Genomic DNA, 24,322 nt, shown 5'->3' on the forward strand with positions numbered 1-24,322 from the left:
ATAATTGTTCTCTAAATTTAACCATTAATTTCTCTAATAGGTTTGACTATAGCTTCAGAAACCCTTTTCAAATCCATTTATCAATTTGATTCTAAATCGAACCCAAACCCGTTTTAGATCTAATTTCCTCCTCAATTGGATCTAGGGTTTTCTATTGTTTTCTTTGCAACCATACATATCTAGATTCCAATTTCAAATTGCAGATTCAATCATAAAGAGTATTCAGACACATATAACAGACACGATGAAGACAGGAAGAGAAAGAGAGCAAATAAATTATGTGATTATCACGAGTGCACCTGGACACTGATGCTAATTTGCCATGCCTTAGAAGTCCATAGAAAAATCCCTCCCTTCTCCAACATTCGCAATTCCTCTATGATCCAAGCCAACCAAAATTTTCACGTGACTAAAGTGCTTGAAGAAGCATAGGAGCATGTAGAAACATATGAGCATGTAGAAGTATATGAGCTTCTCAAATGCATGTAAGCTTTGAAGCTTGTCCAAACACACTAGGAGAGCCTCTATTTAAAGGCCTCTAAGATGCATCTAGAATGTCTCTAGAAACAACTAGAAGATAAGCATGACAACTAAGCATGAGTCTGCTCCAACCTTCTAGATGAGTCATAAGGTTGTAGACATCATGTGCTCAAGTGAAATGCTAACTCCTAAGTGTAGACAACTAGTGCATTCTTAGAGTGCAAACTCCTGTGTTGTTTACATGACAACTCTCGAGAATTTGCAAACTCTTATGTGAGCAAATATTAAAATAACGCACAATCATTAATATAATATTTACTTTACTCTTTCTAATTTTTAATTTATTTATTATTAAATCTTATGCACTAACTTTAATAATTCCACTTGTTTAATCTTAACATATTTATATTTTAATCACATGAAATCTAGAATCTTTTAATAATTTAATATATTTTCCACTTTTAATTTCATTTTCGAAACTTAATTGATAAATATTTATTTATTTAAATAAATATTATCACATTCCAATTTTAAAATTATAGCTTTTATCTTCACATTTAATTATTTAATTAAATTAATTTTCCAATTAATTAAATAAAATAAATATTAAAATACCATGTTAATTTTCCAATTAATTAAATAAAATAAATATTAAAATATCATATTAATTTTTTATTAAATTAAACCATTAATTAAATCTTTTAATTAGGCTTAATTAATAGAAAATACATCAAAGACTCGTAAAATAAAATACGAAAAACCCATCATAGCCAAAATACATACAAAATCAAACCAAGGGTTAATATCACGAATTACGTCATCCGATGTATTCGGAGGGTACTCAACTCAGATACTTGTCCTAATTTCCAATTAGGACAAATGGCTTAAAGGGTTGGGATTTGGACTTGAGAATTTATCTCCCCTCTCTTACCATTGAGATAATGTGATAGGGTAAGCTCATCTTGGCAATTCAGGGAAGTCGATACCCGGTACCTGCAACTTGCATAAAAAACCATGCATGTACAAGCACAATATGTACTAAGCTAAACAGGCAATGGCAGGAAGTGGTGCATCGTGTAGATCCCGACTAGCAGGTGACTACGACTCCCTTCCTTAACCACATCAGACACGCCAAACATAAGAACAAACACGCACACCATACACATGCAAGTATGGGGTAAGTATCCATAAGAAAACACATGTGATAGTAAACTATCTAATTAATCATCATCCATAACTACAAATACTGAAATAATCATCATGCATGCATGAAATGTAGAGTCTAAGTGTTCTCATCACATATCAATTGAATCCATAGCACAATATCAGATAGTCTCAAAACAATGTTACTAACTATCAACGTCATAAAACTAGCCCTGAAAGAGTTCGACAATGATAACAAGAATGCGAATTAGGGGCAGGCACTACATCTTGAGTCAATTTGTTCTTCATATCTTCAAGGAATCTTGATGTTTTGGCTGTTCAAACCAAATATAGGAAAGATGCTCATGAATAGTGGTACATAAATGGTCAAGGCTCTATATACTTGCAGCCTCTTGAAATTAAAATTGTCTCTCAAGTATGTATCTTTTAATTTTTAATTTTTCTGTTTTTAAACATGATTTTATAATTTTATATTTTGTAATAATAAAACTCAATACCAAATGTATGCAAATTCTGTTAGGTTATTATCATTGATGTCAAAGCTTGTTACATGGAAAAATATATAAGAACTTGCCGTTAAAATAATTTGGGCAGTGTTTGATAAATGGAAAGTTAGCAGATAAAATAAGACAAAAGCATGGTTAAAACACCTGAAGAAGGTAAGCATTGCTAAGAAAAGAAAGGAAAGCAAATAAAATAACGCTGATTGTCACTTTTAGAAGTAAACAAGAAAAGATTGTTTCAGGATTTGATATGATAAACCAAATATGGTTTATGTCATAAAAAGAAACATTAAATGTGGCACAAACAGAAAGATTCAATCCATCATAAAAAATAAAAATTTAATGTGACATAAAAAGAAAGATTTAATGCAATGTGTCAAAAAGAAAAAAAACAATGTGATATATAAAGAAAGATTCAAGCCATTATAAAAAGAAAGATTTGATATGACATAGAAAGATTTACTGCAGATTTGATAAGGTTCATTATCAGATTTGGGTGCCCAAGATATCTTAGAAATTTTCTATTTTGAGAATCCAAACAGTCGTGCCATTTTTAGTCTTGAAGAGTTCTATGGATATTAATGATGTAAAAAAGGAAGTGCAGTTTTAAGAAGAATAATTTTTTAGTGATTTAAAATCAGAAATAAAGGATGATGAGGAAAATAGAGGAAGTCCAAACTTATGATCACTGAGCAGAGTACTCAGTAGTTCTTTTGAGCAGAGTATAGAGAAGTTTTCTTGAGAAGAGTATAGCAAAGATTTTTCAAGCAGAGTTTTATTGCAGGTCATTGCCTCATACTGAGATGGTGCTCAGAGGGAGTTGGTGCTTCTAATGAGTTGGAGCTCATGTTTATAAGATCAATGTCTTATGTGGGTTGTTGCCTATAGTTTGTAAGAAGTTAATAAAAAGTTAATACACTATCTTGGTGTGGTTTTTTCCCTTAGGGGTTTTCCACATAATTTCTGTGTTTTTGCATGTGTTGTTTGCTTGATGGTTTTGAATCTTGATATTATATTTGCAGATTTGAAATAAGTGTTAAAATTTGTCATAATATTGATTCCCCTTCCCATCCCCCTATTATTAGTGCGTGCTCTTCAAATTCAACAACTTGTGAGTTCTTCTGAGCAGAATTGTTGTACATACTCTGCCTCCTCGGTTAAGCACAAGTGTTTGAGTATAAAAAAATCTGAGGATTTCACCTATGTACACTCCCGCCTTCACTTATTGTAACATAAGACACTTGAATACAAGGATGGCATGGCAAAGAGTTGGGATCTAACTCCTAAGTGTGCTGATTTAAATGTTACATTTGCACAGCTTGCCAAAATCTCTGCAGATGATGTGGCTTTTGCCTGTGACACAGCCAGTGAGAGTGGCACTCCGATTGATTTTGGCTCAATTAAAATTAAACCAAATGCTGACTTTAATGTTTTTTGATAAAGAAGAATGCAAAAACTACTAAATATTGATTATAATTTTGAATTTTTATAGTGTAATGACATTTTGATATGACAAGCCATTGAATTGTAAATGTATATATTCATTTTTGCAAATTATGAATTTGAGGTACTTCAAATATTTGTTTGTCTGTGTATCTATATGTATAGCTGAACCTGTACCTGTAACCAAGGATTTATTTTACCATACCTTTATACCTGGTACTTATTCCTATAAGTACATGAGTACTAAAACTGGTAACAAAGTATTAGATATATAATGAGCAGCAAAAATGCTCTTGATCTTCAAACTCTTGCTACTTCCCGTTTTTCTTAATGTTTGAATGGCCTTAACGGAAGGCTATTTCATCCTTATATACTAAGCCTTTGATGATCATTCAAATAGAAACTGAACATGCTTCCTTTGCGACAAGCAACTTTTTAATCATGTTCATGTATAAGAATGTCAAGTGAATGTATTGGTAATCATATATTGTTCTTTAGCCAGTATGAAGTTGGCTAACAAGCTTGTGTATGATATAGGAGGAACTACCAATAATGTTTTGAAAGAGATGACAGGGCCATTCTCATGATTTGCAGTAATTGCACCAATTTTAGTACACTAGAGCACCTTCAAGATGCTCTTAGTAATGCTAGGATGCTGCACACACTCTAATAGTTGAATATAGCACTCTGTAAAAGATAGGACTCGATGGTAACTATACGTCTGCTAAACTTTTTGTAGTATATACAATGGCTCTAGCATGGTGCAACACACCTCCAAGCCAAGCTACCAAGGCTAATTTACGTTGCTCATTACAGTGTTGTTTTGAGTGTCAACAATTCTAACATCAGATTTTGTAGTTATTGTGGACCTAGATGGCACCCGTGAGGCTTGCATTAGGCTAGGTCATTTGTTAGCACATCATGCATCTACCAGTCACAGTGCATAATCATCAGAGGTGACAAGTCACACATGAAAACCATTCAACTCCTGTGATGATTCCAGCCTCAATAATATGTGATCTATATACAAATATCCATAACATTTGTTAAGTAGATAGGTCAATAGCAACAATGAGATAAGATACCATTAATTAAATAAGAGTATGTCATGAATACAATGAAAAGATAAAAAAGCTCTCTTTACTTTCTGCATTACTTATCTCATAAAGTCTTGGCACATGCACATAACTTCAACTAGATCCTTATCTAGAGAGTTGTTCACTGAGTTCTTTTGGGCTTCAAACCAATGGTATTAGAGCTCTTGTTACGGTACCCCAAATGGAGTGATTTTAGCAATGGTGACATTCGTTTAAATTTGTTGTGTTTCATGACCAGTATTGTTTTGCAATCTACTCTAATGTACAATAAGAATGTTCACACAACCTGGCAGTTCAGTACAGCTTTTCCTTTCAACATTAGTATATATAATATGAAATATGCTACAAATACTTAATATTAAAATTTATATTTTATATCACATCTTCTATTATATCAACTTTGAGGGAGCATCCTTCTAATCCACTTCGAGGGGGATAGCTCCAATAGTCTTCAAGAGTGTGTGCAGAAGCTCTATGACAAGGTTAGTGCAAAAAGTGCAAGATGGATATAGAATTGAACAGAACATGCGTTCTATTTACTTGTCCATCATATACGTGGCATATGTATGTAGTATGTACCTAACCCTATGCTGTGTATTATGTTTTGAGTAGTCAGCTTGTGACTACCTCAACTCTTAAGAGTTACATATATATATTTTTAATTATATATGTATTTAGGTTGTCCTAGGAGTCATATTTAAGTATCAAGATCAGCCTAGGTAAAGTGTGTCTGGGATACCACCTAGGCTGACCTAGATAATTAAGTATGACTCCTAGGACAACCTAAATACATATATAATTAGGTAGTCACAAACTGACTGCTCATAACACAATACACACTATAGGGTTGGGTGCATAACAGATACCATGTACATGATGAACAAATAAATAAAACACATGTTCTGCTTCAGTTCTATATCTCTTGTGCACTTTTTGCACCAACCTTGTCATAGAGTTTCTGCACATACACACTTCATCCAACCTTGTCATAGAGCTTCTGCACACACACACTTCATCTAGATCCCCATCTAAAGAGTTTTCCACTGGATTTCCTCCAAGACATTGGACTAGTATAGGATGGTCAATGAGTATCATTTTAAATTTTTATGGAAGAAGATACATCCCATGCCTAAGAGAACCATGGATGATTTAATCTAAACACACTTATTGGTATAGCCTTCTTCATGCTTTCCTTTATATCTGTCTAGATTTGGCACTAAGAAAATTTATACTCAGAATTTGACACTTGGATCACATAAAATTTAACATAGGTTTGCCCCATTAGAATTAATGGCAAAGGATGAGGAGTTTGATATTACCATTGTTGTGTCAAGTGGAGAAAAATGTAATTAGAGAAACTCAGCATGTAAGGGACATCAAAAGCTAACTCTATTGGCATTGGTATCTCAAGGTTATGATAATATGCTCCATTTCTGCATACTTAGTGGCATGTCAGTCCCAGGCCAAAGTTTGACAACATGAATGACATATGTTATATAATCTAAACATTAATTGTGACTCTGTACCATTGGCATTTCCTTTGGGGAAACTCTGGAAATAATTTAAATTATTTTCAAGTTTGTTTTAAAAACTTATGGAACTTATATGTTTTAACAGAAGTTTCCACTTACAGTGAATAGAATGCCAAATTTAAGAAAATCTAAATTACTTTAAGTTGAAAAGGCACAACATGTTCAGGGACCATTAGTGCAAGGTTTTTAGTGAGTAGAATCGTAACAAGCTTGTGTATGATGTAGAGATGACAAGGCCATTCTCATGACTTGCAGTAATTGCACCAATGCTTCCATGGTTTGTAGTACACTAGAGCACCTTCAAGATGCTCATAGTAATGCTAGGATGCTGCACACACTCTAATAGTTGAATATAGCACTCTGCACAAGATAGGACTCGATGGTAACTATACAACCGCTAAACTTTTTGTAGTATATACGATGGCTTAGCATGGTGTAACACACCTACAAGCCAAGCTACTAAGGCTAATTTACGTTGCTTATTACAGTGTTGTTTTGAGTGTTAACATTTCTAACATCAGATTTTGTAGTTATTGTGGACCTCGATGGTACCCTTGAGGCTTGCATTAGGCTAGGTCATTTGTTAGCACATCATGCACCTACCAGTCACAGTGCATAATCATCAGAGGTGACAAGTCACACATGAAAACCATTCAATTCCTGTGATGATTCCAGCCTCAATAATATGTGATCTATATACAAATATCTATAACATTTGTTAAGAAGATAGGTCAATAGCAACAATGAGATTAGATGCCATTAATTAAATAAGAGTATGTCATGAATACAATGGAAAGATAAAAAAACTCATTTACTATTTCAGTCCTCTAGCTCTCTTCACTTTTTGCATTACAAATCTCATAAAGTTTTGGCACATGCACATAACTTCAACTAGATCCTTATCTAGAGAGTTGTTCACTGAGTTCTTTTGGGCTTAAAACCAATGGTATCAGAGCTCTTGGTACAGTACTCCACATGGCGTGATTTTAGCAATGGTGACATTCGTTTAAATTTGTTGCATTTCATAACCAGTATTGTTTTTAGTCATATTCTTCATTGCCTTTTGAAGGAATCAACATGGGTTTTTTGTATTTTTTGTAGTGTTAGATTACTGTCCACATCTATCTAAATAGATCGTAATATTTCTGTAAACTGCAATTATTCAACATTCAGATAAAACGATTAGTGATGAGTGCCAATGTCATTGTTTTCTAAATTTCATATTTTTATTGGTAAAGATGGACACCACTGCAAGTGGCTCGGCTTTGGCGTAGACAGTGGCTTGAAGGTCTGCTAGCCCATGGCTCACAAGCTGTTCTACCATGTTTACCTTCATCAAGATATCTGGCCCTACCTCTCATGAGCATAGTGAAAATTGCAAGGTATGAACATTCTCTTCCGTGCTGACATTAACTGTTCAAGGGAACTTCACCATTGCAATGAATATCCAGGCTTGTTCCTTATAGGATGCTGTTCAATTCATAGAATGAGGATGTAAATTTGTCACCGGTTTTAGATGCATAAAAATGAAACATCGAGGAAAATGGTATCTTGAATTTTTTTGTTGAATGACATTCTGTTGAAATCATAAAAATTATAGTTAATGGACAAGGATTTTCCTGTACCTTATGCCCTATGGTGAGTGAACAAAATGTTCTGTAATCTTTGTTGAGCGAAAAATTTACTGTTGGTTTTAATTAGAAGACCTCTTAATTTTCTTTAAGGGAGGGTTTCTGAGGAATGAGAGCTTATGGTTACTGTTATCCTGCGCATGACATTATGACTTCTAACATTATTGTCATTACACTACAAATATTGTCCTTTTTGCAAAATGTCCAGATATCTGAGATATGAATTCAATGTAACTTGAAACCAAAGGACCTGTAACTTAGGTACTAGATGCTTAAAGGTTTAGTTATAATAATCTACCCCCAAACTGCACTATTTCAGATTAATTTTTTAAAACTATGAAAATTGATCTTGTAGTTGTAAAGTTTCTTAAAATTCTGTAACCTTTGATTGAATGGGAGTATCTCTGAATTAATCGCAGGATATAGATGCTTAGAGGAGCAGATTTTATTGTAACTGTGTGTCCTCAAATTGCACCGATAACCTTCCTATATATCCTTGCTAAAGGGTATGTCCCTCAAAGGGACATGTCCCTTTCTAAGTTAACATAATTAATCTTCCTATAAGTCAGTGATCAGAAAGATAAACATAATAACATCTAACACACACAATGTGTTAGATTAGTTAAGGATTATCAATCTACTTCTTGAGAAGTCACCGGCTCCTAAGGAAAATAATCTAATGCCAACTTAATGATATATAAGGGTAAGAAGAAGAAGTACGGTCTGCACTTTCAGACCTGTAGGTTATCTGGTTAAATGTACTTAACACTCCCTCTTAACCTAATAATCCTACAGAGAGATATTATATCTAGCAACACCAATACAGATGAATAAGCAAGAATTAATACTCTATATTTATCTAACTCTTTTTAGTATGAGGTATCATAGAACACATGATACAAAGTCATATTACTAAACCTGTGATATGACAAATCACTACTGCTAGTGATAATCTACAGGATAAATCTGAGGAGTAATTTAATTTCTTCATTTATCCAAGTTGTGACTCATAGAAACTGGTATTTCTATATCACAACAAGATCCTGAGTTTAAGATCTACCAGAATACAGGATAAATCTGGAGAATACTAAAATTCTTCCTTTATCCAAATTGTGACTCATAGACATAGCAATGTTTACATCACAATATGATCTTGAACTCATCTCGATCTTATAGTAGAACTCTACTGTTAGCACATTATCTAAGAGATCGTCATCTCTCATAATGTCTTTTATACAAGTGTTCATTATCTCAAAGATTGTCACCTCTTAAATAATGAATACAAATGGTGAAGCCCATAACAGTCAATAGCCTGACAAATAAAATTATTATAAGAATACAAAACAATTCAATCATACCTGGATCTTTCTTGAGATGATCACTCTCAGAGAGGTTTGATAAGAATACTTGCTTTCTAATTTCCAGTACTTAAAGATAAAGTCTAGAGAATAATTAAATTCTCTCTTTATCCAAGTTGTGATTCATAGACATCAAAATGTCTCTTTCACAACACAAATTTGAATCTATTCAAGATTTGCCAGTAGTCCTCTATGATTTAAAACACCAAAAGATCATTTGCTATCACTGCAAATTCGTGCTGGAAGATTGTTTTCTATTACTGCAAACTGATGCTGCAAGACTGTTTGCTGAGAAATGCTTCCACACCATGATGTTTATAAAGATAGGCCCATTAGATGGTTGCTTACTTTAGATTTTCCAGACTCCTACTGGATATCAAATCTTCCGAGCTGCTTATTCAAGGTTGCCTTGATGAGATGTCAGACTCCCTCTGAATCCAAAACTTCTTTCCTACAAGAACATTCTTCAGAAAAGAAAAGAAAATCAAGGCATATACCCTTCTTAAAAAAATACAAATGAAAGATATTATAGACATAAGGTAAAAGAAGAGCTCAAGTACAATAGATACTTATCTTTCCATCGTAACCTTGTTGAAAGCTTTTGTACTTTATGAGTATACACCATCTTGACATGGTACACTCAGTCTGAGTTTGTATGACCTAGATCTGGGGAGTCAACTCGATCTTCTAGGTACTCTCTCTGACATATAACCTTCTTATATGATGATATATATAATTCTCTGCTACAAATTCTTTATTACTTGGGAATTAATAAAGCATGGTCTACTCCCTCTGAGTCAAGATTCACCATTGCAGGTCATTTAGCTTCTCCTTTTGTCAAGAAGGCATACCATGCTAATATCCATGATCTTAGTGTCACAGCATGATGTCACTTTATTCCCTCTTTTCTAAGAGAACCATTACTAATAATCTGAATAGTCATAAGGTTATATAGAATGCATCTTTTCTAAGTCCACAATCATTAACACTCCCTCTTGGGCTTGAGGGAAGATTAGAAATGCCTTGAGTAAAATGTTTATCTTAATGACCTGTAGTCTCATGATGTAATCTTTATCCATGTGCATCTCATTAGTGATTCTATCCACGAGTTATCTTCATCGATGAACTCCCTCTCAAACAAAATAATCGAGTTTGTCTAAGATGATAAAATCATTTGTTCTTATTCTAAGCTTCCCTTTTATAGTGGATCAAACTTATTCTAAATGGGAGTTTCCTTTCAGTAGAGCAGCATTCGGCTTACTCACTGTGAATTCTCCAAATGTCTCCATATCTTATGATTAATAAATTAAAAAAAATTCAGACTCTTTCTGGTTTTGAGTCTTGACGGGTGCCAAGAAAACTTTCTAACTTGTTGCCATCTCCCCTTCTGGAAGAACACGTAAGCAATTACTAGGAACTGACAAACAATTCCATATACTACTGGTCACAGAATGGAATTCATAAATCAACTCGGTAATTCCAATCACTGATTAAAAACACCAAAGCACTATGTTTGCATCCCAACAATTGCAAGTTTTTTATTATCCCTACAATTGTTCCTTTCCTGGCACCTACTATAGGAATTCTTAGGGTTTGTGATTAAGAGCAGCAGATCCGTTACACCCAGTTGATAATCTTAATACTTATTTAGTTTTCAAGGCAACAAGCTCATATAACTCAGGTTGGCTGTCAGGTTATATTATTGGTTTGAATGTTTCTTGAAACCTTCACAAGGCTCTTCTTTGTAAGAAATTAGTTAAAATAGAAGCCAGATGCTATGCACGTTAGTAGTCTCAAACCACTACCATCTAAGTTATCTCAACAAGCGACTGGGCTTGTATACTATCAGATATGTCATCTCTTCATGCTGTGTAGTCGTTCCAACTTAATCTTACCAAGCTTAAGGTTTGAAATTGATGTTAAGAAGCCAGCTCGAAGATTTCATTCTGTCATTCCACCAGTGAGCGCATTTCTAAACTCAGTCCGAATGGTATTTAAATGGACACATGCAGTCTTAAGTTACTTCTTTCCATTATTTCCAGACTCTGGTTTCCTTCACACACCACCTTTCATAATGTCTATATGGGTTGATGAACAGTTCTCCATGTTCTCTGGAACCTTCATGGAAGAATCTATGCCTTAGATCATTCTGTTAACTTGGGGCTATCAGAATGGATGGAGCAGCCATTTTACTGTCATTCATGTTTGGATTGCAACCACACGCTATTCTAGCAAATCGTCTGGTAATTTGGGAATGCCTTCCAAAAGGTACAGAAGAGCTTGAATGGAATCACAATGCCCTTCAATTTCACCTTACCCCTCACTCTGTTGAAGATCCCTCTTCCTCTAGTATTTGCGAGATATGATTCCGCATGTGCCACATAAGCCTTGTTGCAATATCCACTGTCGTGTCTTTGACTTAGGGTGCCTCTTTCTGTGTGATGCCATGTAAATAAAATTAGGATGCTGAAATGTCCCTTTATTGATTTTATATGATATTTCATGCCTCTAATCAGATTTTTAAGATCAAACAACTAATATCACAAAGAGCCACCAAATTTCTCAAGAAACCCCCAAATCGGGTATGCCGAAAATAGTGCCAAAAACTTCACAGCTTCACATATTATTAGTAAATCTGAAAGTGGACATTTTTATAGAAATCTCAGCAGCATAACAGCCTACAAAATGACATTTTCAGATCTGTATAATATGTACACAACAGCTCCCAAACGGAGGATAAAAACAATGCTCATCGGGCTCCTGAAAACAACATAGAATAGCTCGGAAACACCACAAAAACACTAATAATCTATCATAGAAGTATAATCATGACAAAATACATATATTCAGCTCTATTTTAATATCTAAAAGTCTGAAATACAACAGCAACCCAAACTGATACGAAATACTCAACCGGAAACACCAAACTCTTACAAAAAACACACCCGAAAAACTACAAATCTGCACTGTTCAGCACAAAGGGAAACTCTGCATGAGCATGCACATGGAATGGCTTCAAACTCCCGTCCTTAGCCTTCCTGGAAACCTTCAAACTCCCGTTCTTGGGTCTCCTTCTCCATAGGTTTGGTAGCCTCTGAAGAATAACAAAGAAATGAGCAAAAATCAAGTTCTAGAATGAGCCCAAAATGCCTCCAAACCCCTTAAAAGAGGGCATAACCCTAACTCACGTCCAAGAGGGGTTAATAAAACATATTTTAATAATAATTTTAATTTATTAGTCCATTCACTTCCAAAGATTATCCCCTTTTGCTGAAACTTCACCTTTTTGGGCTTGCCTGCCTTAGCAAAAATTATTATTTTTAATTGTTTGAAAAGGGGACATGACAAGTCCTCCCCTCCCAAATATTGCTTGTCCTCAAGCAATGGCTAAACAATAAACCAATCAATCCACCTGGATCCCAAATGTAGTCATGAACTATACTACTGCCAATTAACACAGGCTTCTGCAATATCCTCTGCAATATGACCAGGAGGAATCCATAATCAAACTGACAATTATAGCTCAACCAAACTCCAAAATCACAACTTCCACAGTCAGAAACCCACGAGACACAAACTCTTAGAACATCAAAACCCAAGTAAAGTGGACAAATCAAACTGCCAACATAGTAAATACCATCAACGCATCCCACTGGCTTATACAAAATGTACAATCGAACTCTGCAACAATGGTGAACGCTCCCGAATGAAATTGTACCAAGTATGGAGAATCCACACACTGTACAACTTCTGCAGTCAACACAACTCTGCAGATCACTGGCCATTGTCTCATAACCATAACTCCCATGCACCCCTGATGGTGAAAAGCCATCACAAGATAAACAACAAAAAATGGAACCCAAACCAAATTTGCCTGCCATCAACTCCTCAACACAAGGATCAAATGCTAACTGATGTACATACCTTGCAATATAATGTTGATAAAAAAAACCAACCTCAGTCAACAACTTACCATGAATAAGTGATACAACCCACTGTGACTGATCACCAGCTAAGTCAGGAGATGTCATAGCCAAAGGAGTAGAATCAATAACAACACCCGTTGAAGCATCACTCCAAAACTCCTGCTCTAAGTCATGTATTATCAAGCTGTCAACTGCAGAACCTATTGCCATGTCGTGCCCATCACAACTCTCATCCCGAGGCATCAAACTATCCCATAACTGATGATAAGCACTAGGAACCAAAGTACATCTCTGTATCATCATCTCATCAACATGGTCATCAAAGGTGAATTGATGAGCATACCTCACAATATAATGTCGATAGAATGCGCCAATCTCAAGTGGCTCAGACTGCAATCCAGATGTAACTAACTGCAATCGATCACTAACCAAGTTGAAACTGACTACTACCTTTGAAGACATCACCAAGGGAGTAGTATTACTAGCAAGAACCATGCCAACTGTCAGCTCACCAACATCACACATGGTCTTTGATACAACATCTCTAGTCTCCGTGCCATTAGTACTAGAGGTCACCACCATGTCAGGCATACCACAACAATCTGCTGTAGCACCCAACTCAACTGAACCTGACTCTAGTGGGGACAAACCCGATATGCCAATGTTAGTATCAAGGATGGATGCATCCCCATCTCCACTATCTTTGACAATCTCGACCATGGACATCCTCGGATCACCAGACACCACAGCTTGTGACTGTACAGAATCTAGTAAAGACTGTAGTTGCTCTAACTCCATGGTCACCTTAGCCAAATGAAACTGTGACTCCTTCAAAGCCAACTGTGTACTCTTAAGAATCTCAGAAGTCACCTCAAACTGCTGAGTAAGCTCACTCACCTCATCTTCCTTGGCCAACAATGCATCGTATGCTATACTGCCCCACTCTATAAGATAATCTCTATCGGCTACCAACTGCATATAAGCCTGTCTCAAAATTTGGAAAGCCTCCCATAAAGAGTGGAACTCTGTCAAGGAAAGATAACTGCCTCCCTGCTCATCACTAGTAGGAGAACCACATCCATAAACTGCTAACAATTGACGAACAACATCAAAATGTTGGCAAGCAATACCAATGTCTCGCTCACTAACTCTCAACTGATTAGACACATGATGGCACTGGCTAGACTGTCTCCTACAAACCTCCTCTGATGCACTATCTAAAGGAGTATCCTCAAAGTTACTAGTCTCTAGAGTATTACCATCCATATCCTGTGAATCAACTCCAAAGCTCATATCAACATATGGATTATCAAAAACTGTAGCACTGATGTCTAACTCCTCTGTACCAAAAGAAATTGCCAAGGAAACCAAGTCTTCAAAACTACCCACTGCATCCTCTTGGATGTCATCAATGCCAATATGATCCTGGGACTCATTGATACACACTGCCAAATATGAAAGATCATCAACACATTCCAGCAAGTATGGTCGACTGGATATATGAACAAAGCCCAACACCGGTGTATAAAAACTAATACCAGCATTGGACAAGCTGCTGGCACAAGAAAAGACAACACCGTGCAATCTGCTAATCAAATCCATGATAGCACCCAAACAAACACTGCTACCAAAAAGTGTTAAAGATCTCCAGTCAACTGAATCCCAAATGCCAATATAATAATCTCGAGTCCATATCTGTAAACTAGAATCAGCTGGTAACTCAAGAAAACTCCTCACCTGAGTAATATGACCAATACCAACTAACTCCACATACCTGTCATGATGAGATAATGAAGTCAAAATACTATCTTTGTTCACTTTCAGCTGGCTGGACAAATCATGTGAAGTACTGCCAGTCTCAACCTCATGTGTCGAAGCATCTAACTGTGCCTGATACTCTCTCTCAGAAAAGTCATGAATGCTCAATGTTTGCTCATCTCTACCAGGTATCTTACCATCATGCACAACAACATCCTCATAATCATCATCCTTGAGGTCAAATCTATCTATCACTCTTTGACTAAAATCATCAAATGTAGTTACCTGATCATGACCTTGAGTAGTCATTCCATGATACCACCAATCATAGGCTGCATCTTCCAAGTGTAGACTTGCAATTTGAACAGCATCACTCTCCTTCATGGGGTTAAGTGTTAAGAAGGTCTGTAATTTTTGTAGCCATGCTCTAGCTGAAATTTTATTTGTTCCATCAAAAGTAGGTGCTATAAACTTGCTTATTTTATTTTTGAGCTCTCTTCCACTTATGTCATGCTCCCTTCTGTACTCTTTCTTGGGCATCAAAGTGTTCATCATATCCACATATTCTCTAAAAGGAACTAAACTGCGAAAGTCATCATCTAAACCATTGTAAGTAGCTCTTAATGCAATCAAGTTACCTGTAACCTCTTCCATGGGATTAAGGGCTGGATTTGGCACTGGTGGCTCATCTGCATGCAGAAAAATAGTTTTTGTTGATTTAGATGGTGTGGATTTCAGATTTCTTGGCTCTTTTGAAGTGCTTCCTTTCTCATTAATAGATGCAACTCCTTGTAGTTTTTTTGTCAATATTCGCAAAGCCTCTCTAGTTTCTGTCAAACTATCCACTGTTTGTTTCTGAGTATTTTGGATGTCTTGGAAGAATTTGTTTGCCATCTCATCTGGATTAGCCATACTTTTCTCTTCCTTGGATTTTGTACTTTTACTTTCAACTGGAGGTTTGATCAAATTTTTTTTATTCTTTTCTCGCTGTAAATATCTCTTTTCTCTTTCACTTAGTTGCATGCAACCATAAATTTTGACATGCAGCTGATTAGAAGCAACATGCAACCACCAAATTCACCAAGAACTAACATGCAAATGATTAGAAGTAGAATGCAACCATAAATTTTGACATCCAGCTGATTGGAAGCAACATGCAACCATAAATTATGACATGCAAGATTTGGGTAGTTATCAAAACTGACATGCAAGATCTGGGTAGTTGTCAAAACTGACATGCAAGATCTGGGTAGTTGTCAAAACTGGCATGCAAACTTCTACAAACCCTCAGGCTGGCAAGATCATGACTCTGATACCACTGAAATGTCCCTTTACTGATTTCATATGATATTTCATGCCTCTAATCAGATTTTTAAGATCAAACAACTAATATCACAAAGATCCACCAAATTTCTCAAGAAACCTCCAAATCGGGTATGCCGAAAATAGTGCCAAAAACTTCACAGCTTCACATATTATTAGTAAATTTGAAAGTGGACATTTTTATAGAAATTTCAGCAGCATAACAGCCTACAAAATGACATTTTCAGATCTGTATAACATTTACACAACAGCTCCCAAACGGAGGATAAAAACAATGCTCATCGGGCTCCTGAAAACAACATAGAATAGCCCGGAAACACCACAACAACACTAATAATCTATCATAGAAGTATAATCATGACAAAATACATATATTCAGCTCTATTTTAATATCTGAAAGTCTGAAATACAGTAGCAACCCAAACTGATACGAAATACTCAACCGGAAACACCAAACTCTTACAAAAAACACACCCGAAAAACTACAAATCTGCACTGTTCAGAACAAAGGCAAACTCTGCATGAGCATGCACATGGAATGGCTTCAAACTCCCGTCCTTAGCCTTCCTGGAAACCTACAAACTCCCGTTCTTGGGTCTCCTTCTCCATAGGTTTGGCAGCCTTTGAAGAATAACAAAGAAATGAGCAAAAATCAAGTTCTAGAATGAGCCCAAAATGCCTCCAAACCCCTTAAAAGAGGGCATAACCCTAACTCACATCCAAGAGGGGTTAATAAAACATATTTTAATAATAATTTTAATTTATTAGTCCATTCACTTCCAAAGATTATCCCCTTTTGCTGAAACTTCACCTTTTTGGGCCTGCCTGCCTTAGCAAAGATTATTATTTTTAATTATTTAAAAATGGGACATGACAGATGCCCGGTCTGGCAGTAGACGGGGTGGTTCGACAGTAACGTGAAGCTCCTTCATTGACTAAAACCCTTAGCAGATGCTGTGTCCTTCACTTCCCTCTCCTGTGCGGTGGTGTAAATACAGACCAACTAGCCCGTCTTTGACAAGAAATGAGAAGCGATGAGTATTCTGTGTGTAATGAAGGACAGGGACACAACATTCCATGGAGGCGTCACAGTAGACTCCACGCCATACAACACCATCCTTGAAGGCAAGTTCAGCACCACTAGATGCGCACGACTGTCCATTGAGTGCTTTTCACAGAACTTAGTTATCCTTTGTAGTCAAGTAGATGAATACTGGTATTTCACAGTCGGGCCCAAGTCGTCCAGTGGCCCTGCCATGAATCTTGCCTCCCTCAACGGACACCGGTGGTGACAAATAGAATGTCCCGATCGTTTTATCTTCTCCCTGTCCACCTCTTCCTCATCGGTATGTCCTATAGACTCGAATGACGGCAATGTTATATGTTTGTGCTCCCCCAAGAAAGGATCTACCCCTGGCAAATGGTGTTGCTTAGAACATCCTCCTTCTTCAATTGGATTCATGCTACAACTCTGCAATCAATAGCCTGTTGCTAGATGCGACACTTCTATCCATCATTTATGGCTCCTACAACTTGTATTTGGCTTTGCCGAATAAGCTGGGTCACCTGTGTGATATTGTTCATTGCCATAGACACACTGAATATTTGCGATTAATTCCATACATATCATCTTGGCACCAAATATCAATTCCGACAAGTACCATGACGATTTTCTTTCCATGCACAAACACAATAAGAATTGTCGATTCTAGACAATTCTATACCCCTTAGCAATACAGAGTTCCCACTGTTTTTGCTTGGACATTTTCTCTTCAAAGGCATGATACATAATGACTAAAGAATCTTAGATGTGATCTATAATTTTTCTTTGAAGGTATTGTTGGTCCTTTCTTCTATTCTTACTGTCAACACTCAATACTCGCCACTCTTTCTTCCGTCAAGATTCCTCCATTGGATTTGCTAGGATTTTGTCATTTGTAGTCTAACTCTGCTAATGATTCTGAAGACACTATTCAGGTGTGCGCAAAATCAGATTGAACTTCCACGGAAGGTAATATTATTTCCCGTACTAATATTGGCACTTAAACGCAGACACCAATACTACTTCACAGGTAGGGTAAAATAATTGGTCTTTAGGATCTTCCTTTAAGTGGTAAAGCTTTTCTCAATGGAACTCGGCTCTGATACCATGTAAAGTTTCTTAAAATTCTGTAACCTTTGATTGAATGGGAGTATCTCTGAATTAGTCGCAGGATATAGATGCTTAGAGGAGCAGACTTTATTGTAACTGTGTGTCCTCAAATTGCACCGATAACCTTCCCATATATCCTTGCTAAAGGGTATGTCTTAGAAAGGGACATGTCCCTTTCTAAGTTAACATTATTAATCTTCCTATAAGTCAGTGATCAGAAAGATAAACATAATAACATCTAACACACACAATGTGTTAGATTAGTTAAGGATTATCAATCTACTTCTTGAGAAGTCACCGGCTCCTAAGGAAAATAATCTAATGCCAACTTAATGATATATAAGGGTAAGAAGAAGTACGGTCTGCACTTTCAGACCTGTAGGTTATCTGGTTAAATATACTTAACAGTAGTGTACTAGAAAACATCAAAAACAGGATTCATGAAGACATATTTCTAGTCTCCAAAGACAGTGGCATCTACCATTTGTCTTAAAGTATTTATACAAATTGTCTTTAAGTATCATTATGCAATTGTTCCTGACATCTGTGAACAAAGCCACAAACAACCTAAATTTTTCCATGTCTTCAAAATTGTTGAGTCCAATTAAAGAAACGGGCAATGATAATTAACAGAGAGAAAAATTTACCTGCGCTATTCACCTTGTTTAACATAGTTCAAATTACAATTTGTGCTTTATTTAGTTCCTAGACTCTTCAGATTTCTAATTTTTGTTGCTCTTAGCGGAAAGGACGTAGTGGTTGCTGATGGAATATGCATTTAAATGTTTACAGGGAATGTGGGTGGAGAAATTTAGAGCCAGTTCCTGTAGGAGTTGAGCCATGTGCTGTTTGTCTTGAGCGGAGATGCACAGTTGCTGCTGAAGGTATTTATCCATAAATTTTCATGATTTGATGAACTGGTTCTTTACTGTTTTCTGCAATTCTCGAACAGAAAATTTCTTTGGTCAATTCCTCTCATTGCCTTATGATAATAAACATCCTCATAGTTATCTTAAAGAATGGAAATCAAAATTCCAACACGGGCTTAGAAATTTGGATGTGAGGAAACAATAAAAACAATTAGGTTAAAACAAGGAGTTACAATATGTTCACAAGATATCAGGAGAATTACTCTATTTCTGAAAGCCATGTTAATTTTGTTTTGATGAAAACATACAGCTTCTACGAAATTAGCTAAAGTTTATGAAATTTTAACCATAGTTTGCAAACTTTTTGAGTACTATCTATTTTTTTTGTTGGGCAAGTACTCATAAGTTTAACACTCGTGTTTTTATAGTCACTAAAAAAGCATGGGTAAAAATGTCAATGCAGTTTTTATGCTAGTTTAAATGTGTTTATCATATGCTGGTTTTGCCATAAAACCATGCATTTTCTCTTTCAAGATGTAAATTTTTGTATTGACACATTTTGTAATTGAATTTTCCAAAAAAAAAAGTCTATAAGAGATTTTATTTTTTATGTCAATATGGCCTGCCAAAACGTTTTTCCAAACCCTAAACCATCTTTTGCCAATCACTGTTGGCCTCCAAATGCAATTGCACATTGATTTGATCAAGAACAATAAGACCTTTTTACTATTTCCAATACACTTTCATAACTACGAGAAATTTGATCATCATACTGCCACATCACTATGGCACCTAGATCATGAAAAGATTCATTGGAATTGACCAAAACATCACTGGTTGAGGATCTAACATCAACTGTTCTAAACACTTTAGTCACTTCGCACAAAATGATTTTCTTTCAAGTGAAAACGTGCTTCCTGGTACACCAATCTTCACGTGATCGAAACGACAATCTCACATCTGAGTCTAAATAATGCAGACTGAACCACAACACTTGAAACCTCACAGATTTGATCGACCAATCAAATCATTCATCATTGTCATGGATTGTCTTCCCCATTACTCTGTCAACCTTCAATTGATCATAACACTCTCCAGACATGTTGGTGGCTAGTGTAATCCAACACAATATTTTCGATAATCTTTAATTGATCCGAAGCAATTCAATAAATATAATAGATAGAAACATGAAAGCATGTAGGAACAGCTTACACAATGAACACCGGATTTTAGTGGAAGCTCCAAGATGAGACAAACAATAGAGAATGCTAATTCTCAATTATGAAACACCAGTTAAGGTGACACAGGTTAAGATGATTTTTAAAAAGGGTAGCTCACTGCCAAGTTGCTCATTACCCGACTATCATAGCCAATTCAAAAACAATTGATTACCAAATAGTCTTATTGACAAAAAAACAATTGATGGAGCTGCATCTATATATAAGCATGAAGTTTTCATCAGTGTAACATGGTGACTTGCACCCCCCTCCGAAACCTCAAAGTACCTGTCCCTGAGACGTCCTCGCACCGGGTACTTGAGTACCCAAGTACTCTCACCTTCGTCATTCCACAACCATGCCGCTGCTGGGATGGTTACTTGAATTTCTATTTGAATTTGGATTTTTGAATGTTACTATTGGGTATGTAATATGTTACTATGTTGAATGTTCAATTGTTTTAGTTCATGTTGCAGTTTTTCTATGTTCAAGTACTTTAATTTGGCATGTTCTTTTGAAACATCATTTCATAACTAGCATTTGAAGTTTTATATGTATACTATACAACACCTCTCCGTGCCCTGTCCTCCCCTTGCTGCTGTCCCCTGGCTGTACTGAAAATAAGGTCCATTTTCCCCGTGTCCCGGAAACTCATCCCGACATCCCGACATACCCAGTATTGGTGTTACATTGGGTTTCAGTTAAGAGCTTAATAACTGTTTGAGAAGATCTAGTTAGGAATCTTCTGCCAACCTCCAACAACCTCTTTGCAGAAGCTCTACAATATTGTTTACTGCATCATATCATAGTCTCATATCTCTTTTGGTCGCTTGCTTACCACTTCCTTATTTGTTCCTCGTTGCATTACTTCATCACCCTTCATATCCTTTTTTTAATTCGTGCACACACCATCTTGAATCTACAAAGATAATCTATATGTGTTATGTATACACCTGTAGAACAATAGAAATCCAGAATAGGTCAGCCTAGCACATATGTTGGCTTGAAGAATAATTTGAAATATTCATCAAGGCCCAACACGCTAGCATTGGAACCAAAGGATAAGACACACATAAGTATCTTCTTTCCACAATACCATGTGAGCCATAAATAGGTTATACATAAGACAAGTTCGTAACATAGCATACTTACTGAAGGATAAATAACATTGAGATTCAAAAGATATACATAGCATAATTACTGAAGGAAAAAGAACATTGAGATACAAAAGATATATTCTAGTGCCGATGGGAATATCATGACCAAGATCAAGTTTTGATATCCATCAGATTCAGTACCAACTAGAGGAACATAATTAACATTATTCATAATATGAGTGGAAGTGATGTATGAAAAACTTGTAACATAGTGCATGAATGTCCGAATAGCAAAGATACTCAGAATAAGCTTTGAACACAACCACCAATATCAAAGGTTTAATCTTCACTAATTTTCTTCCACTTGTTCCGAAAAGTACTGTCATATCTGGATCAAGGATAAAATTCACACTACTCATTATCATAGCACATCTTATAGGATAGATCAATGTTGTACATCATCTAGAGCATATCATTCTGGATCACAGATTTTGACATTCATGAGAACCATGCCATATCTTCTCAACACGTCTTTTGTCTAGTTCTCTATAATTCCTCTTTGTTAGATATAATGGATGGTAGAAGAACATCAAGCAACTTTTTATTCATTATAGCTGCTCTTCCTGCAACCCACGTCTTGCAGTTGTGTGGCAGCAAAACAGGTAGCTGTGGGTTGTCAAAAAAAGCTGGGCTACTATGAGAACAGACCACACTGTCGTCGGTAGAAATTGTGTATCAGCCGACGGGGCCCTTCGGGAAGGAAATTGTGTATCAGCCGACGGGTCCCTTCGGAAAGGTTCTTGTTATGTAGCCGACGGGTCCCTTCGGAAAGGTTTTTGTTATGTAGCGACATGTTGTATGTGGCCGACGGACTCCTTCTGGAAGGTTCTTTGGAAAGTATTTATACCCCCTTCGGAAAGCATTGTAATCATCAGATCTTATCATGCAAGCATAATGTACTGTTTGGCATATGCGAATAATAATAAGAAGATTTCTGCTGTTCGTGTTCGTGTTCATTGTCTGTGTGAAATTTTTAATTAACCTATGCGGTAAACATTTGGCGCCGTTGCCCGATGGACCCGGTACGGTGACAGGCAAATGAAGATTAAATGCCGAATCAGTTGAACAAGAATAAGAATAAATTGAAGGAAAATGATGAATTACACGCAGCACAGGAAAATTTAATTTTGGCACAACAAGCTGAACGCAGACGGAGATTTCAGCAAGTTACCGACTGACACAAAAGCACTAAAAAATTATTGGAAGAGACTCAACAGCGGCTCGATTTGGTGGAAGAAGCGAGGGAGGAGTTTCTGAACCTGCATACGCCATGGGAAGAGAATCTTGACGGAAGGAGATTGACTCGCACGGCTCGAAGTGCCGAAGGAGCATGAGCGTGGAGTGACCTCTTCGTCCGAGATATACTTTCGGAACGAACAGCTTCAGTTGACGAACCCTCTTCTTCACCAAACAGCGCGGGTGTTGAAAACAGCACGAAAGTCGAAAATAGCGCGGGTGTTGAAAACAGCACGGAAGCCGAAAATAGCGCGTGTTGAAAACAGCGCGGAAGCTAGAAACAGCGCGGGTGTGCAGAACAGCGCGGGTGTTGGAAATAGCACGGGTGTGCAGAACAGCGCAGGTGTGCTGAACAACGCGGGTGTTCAAAACAGCGCGGGAGCTTAGAACAGCGCGGGTGCTCAAAACAGCGCGGGAGTGCAAAACAGCGCAGGTACACAACAAAACCCTCAACATACAGTGATAATGGCAGGTCCGAAAGAAAAGTTGCTTAAATTTGATGGTGATGAAGCAACTGATCCCATTCGACATTGTAAAACATGTGAAACGATCTGGAGGGCAAATGGCATAACAGATACAAACGAATGGATCCGACAATTTTCCGCTACCCTATGGGGTGTTGCGATTGATTGGTTTACTGATACTGATCCACAAAAGTTAAACAGTTGGGATAACATTAAGAAGGAGTTCATCGCAGAATTTCAACTTTTGCGCGACGATAATGAAATTGTAGCGGAGATATTCAATACCAAACAAAAGAAGAATGAAACAGTACGGGTCTTCGCCAGGAGGTTGAAGGACTTAATCAGTAAAATGGAGAATAAGTTGGCAGATGGGCTCCAGAAAAGATGGTTCATGGAAGGCCTTCACCCGAAGCTGCGGAAAAAGATGAAGATCGTGCCACCATCAACATACATTGAAGCATACAATTGGGCAATGAACCTCAAAAGTGACCAGAAGACAAAGAAGAAGAAGAACAGCTCGTCCGATTCAGATGACGATGCATCCTCAGGAGAAGACAACAGCGATGACGAGGGAAGCAACAAGAAGGTCCGTGCCCTCCAAAAGGACATGATTCGGATGATGAAGGAGTTCAAGAACATGAACAAGGAGACTAAGGGCAATGACCTATGGTGCACGGAGTGCAAGAAAGAAGGCCATACAAAAGGCTTCTGTCCAAAAAACCAGTTTTGCGACATCTGCGAGATCATGGGACACTCGGTAAAGGAATGTCCTTTCAACTTGAAATCAAGAACACCACAACAAGTGTTCCTCGCGTAGGAAGCATCTGCGGCAGGAGGGAGCAGGAACACTAGTACGGAAGGTGCCACATCGGGCGGATACAAAAACAACCGGCGCAACAACAACAACAACAATAACAATACCGGCAACAACAATAATGGCGGAAGGAGTCGAATTCAATATGATGCCAATGGTCAGCGAATTGTTCAATGTCGCGCATGCAATCTGTGGGGT

The 24,322-nt window shown here is 36.9% G+C and overlaps 1 protein-coding gene across 4 annotated transcripts in view; it reads left to right on the forward strand.

Annotated features, from left to right (window-relative positions):
* LOC149559221 (putative E3 ubiquitin-protein ligase XBOS32) overlaps window positions 1-24,322 on the forward strand; it is a 147,922-nt gene that overhangs the window by 44,527 nt on the left and 79,073 nt on the right. For all 4 annotated transcript variants that reach the window (XM_089833143.1, XM_089833144.1, XM_089833145.1 and 1 more), the window contains 2 exons: window positions 7,458-7,601; window positions 19,160-19,251. In XM_089833143.1, coding sequence (XP_089689269.1) covers window positions 7,458-7,601; window positions 19,160-19,251 — 236 coding nt within the window. The remainder of the gene's footprint in view (window positions 1-7,457; window positions 7,602-19,159; window positions 19,252-24,322) is intronic.

Source organism: Cupressus sempervirens, chromosome 5 (assembly GCF_028749045.1).
Source record: "Cupressus sempervirens isolate cs-2001-9-10 chromosome 5, ASM2874904v1, whole genome shotgun sequence".
Taxonomy (NCBI): Eukaryota; Viridiplantae; Streptophyta; class Pinopsida; order Cupressales; family Cupressaceae; genus Cupressus; species Cupressus sempervirens.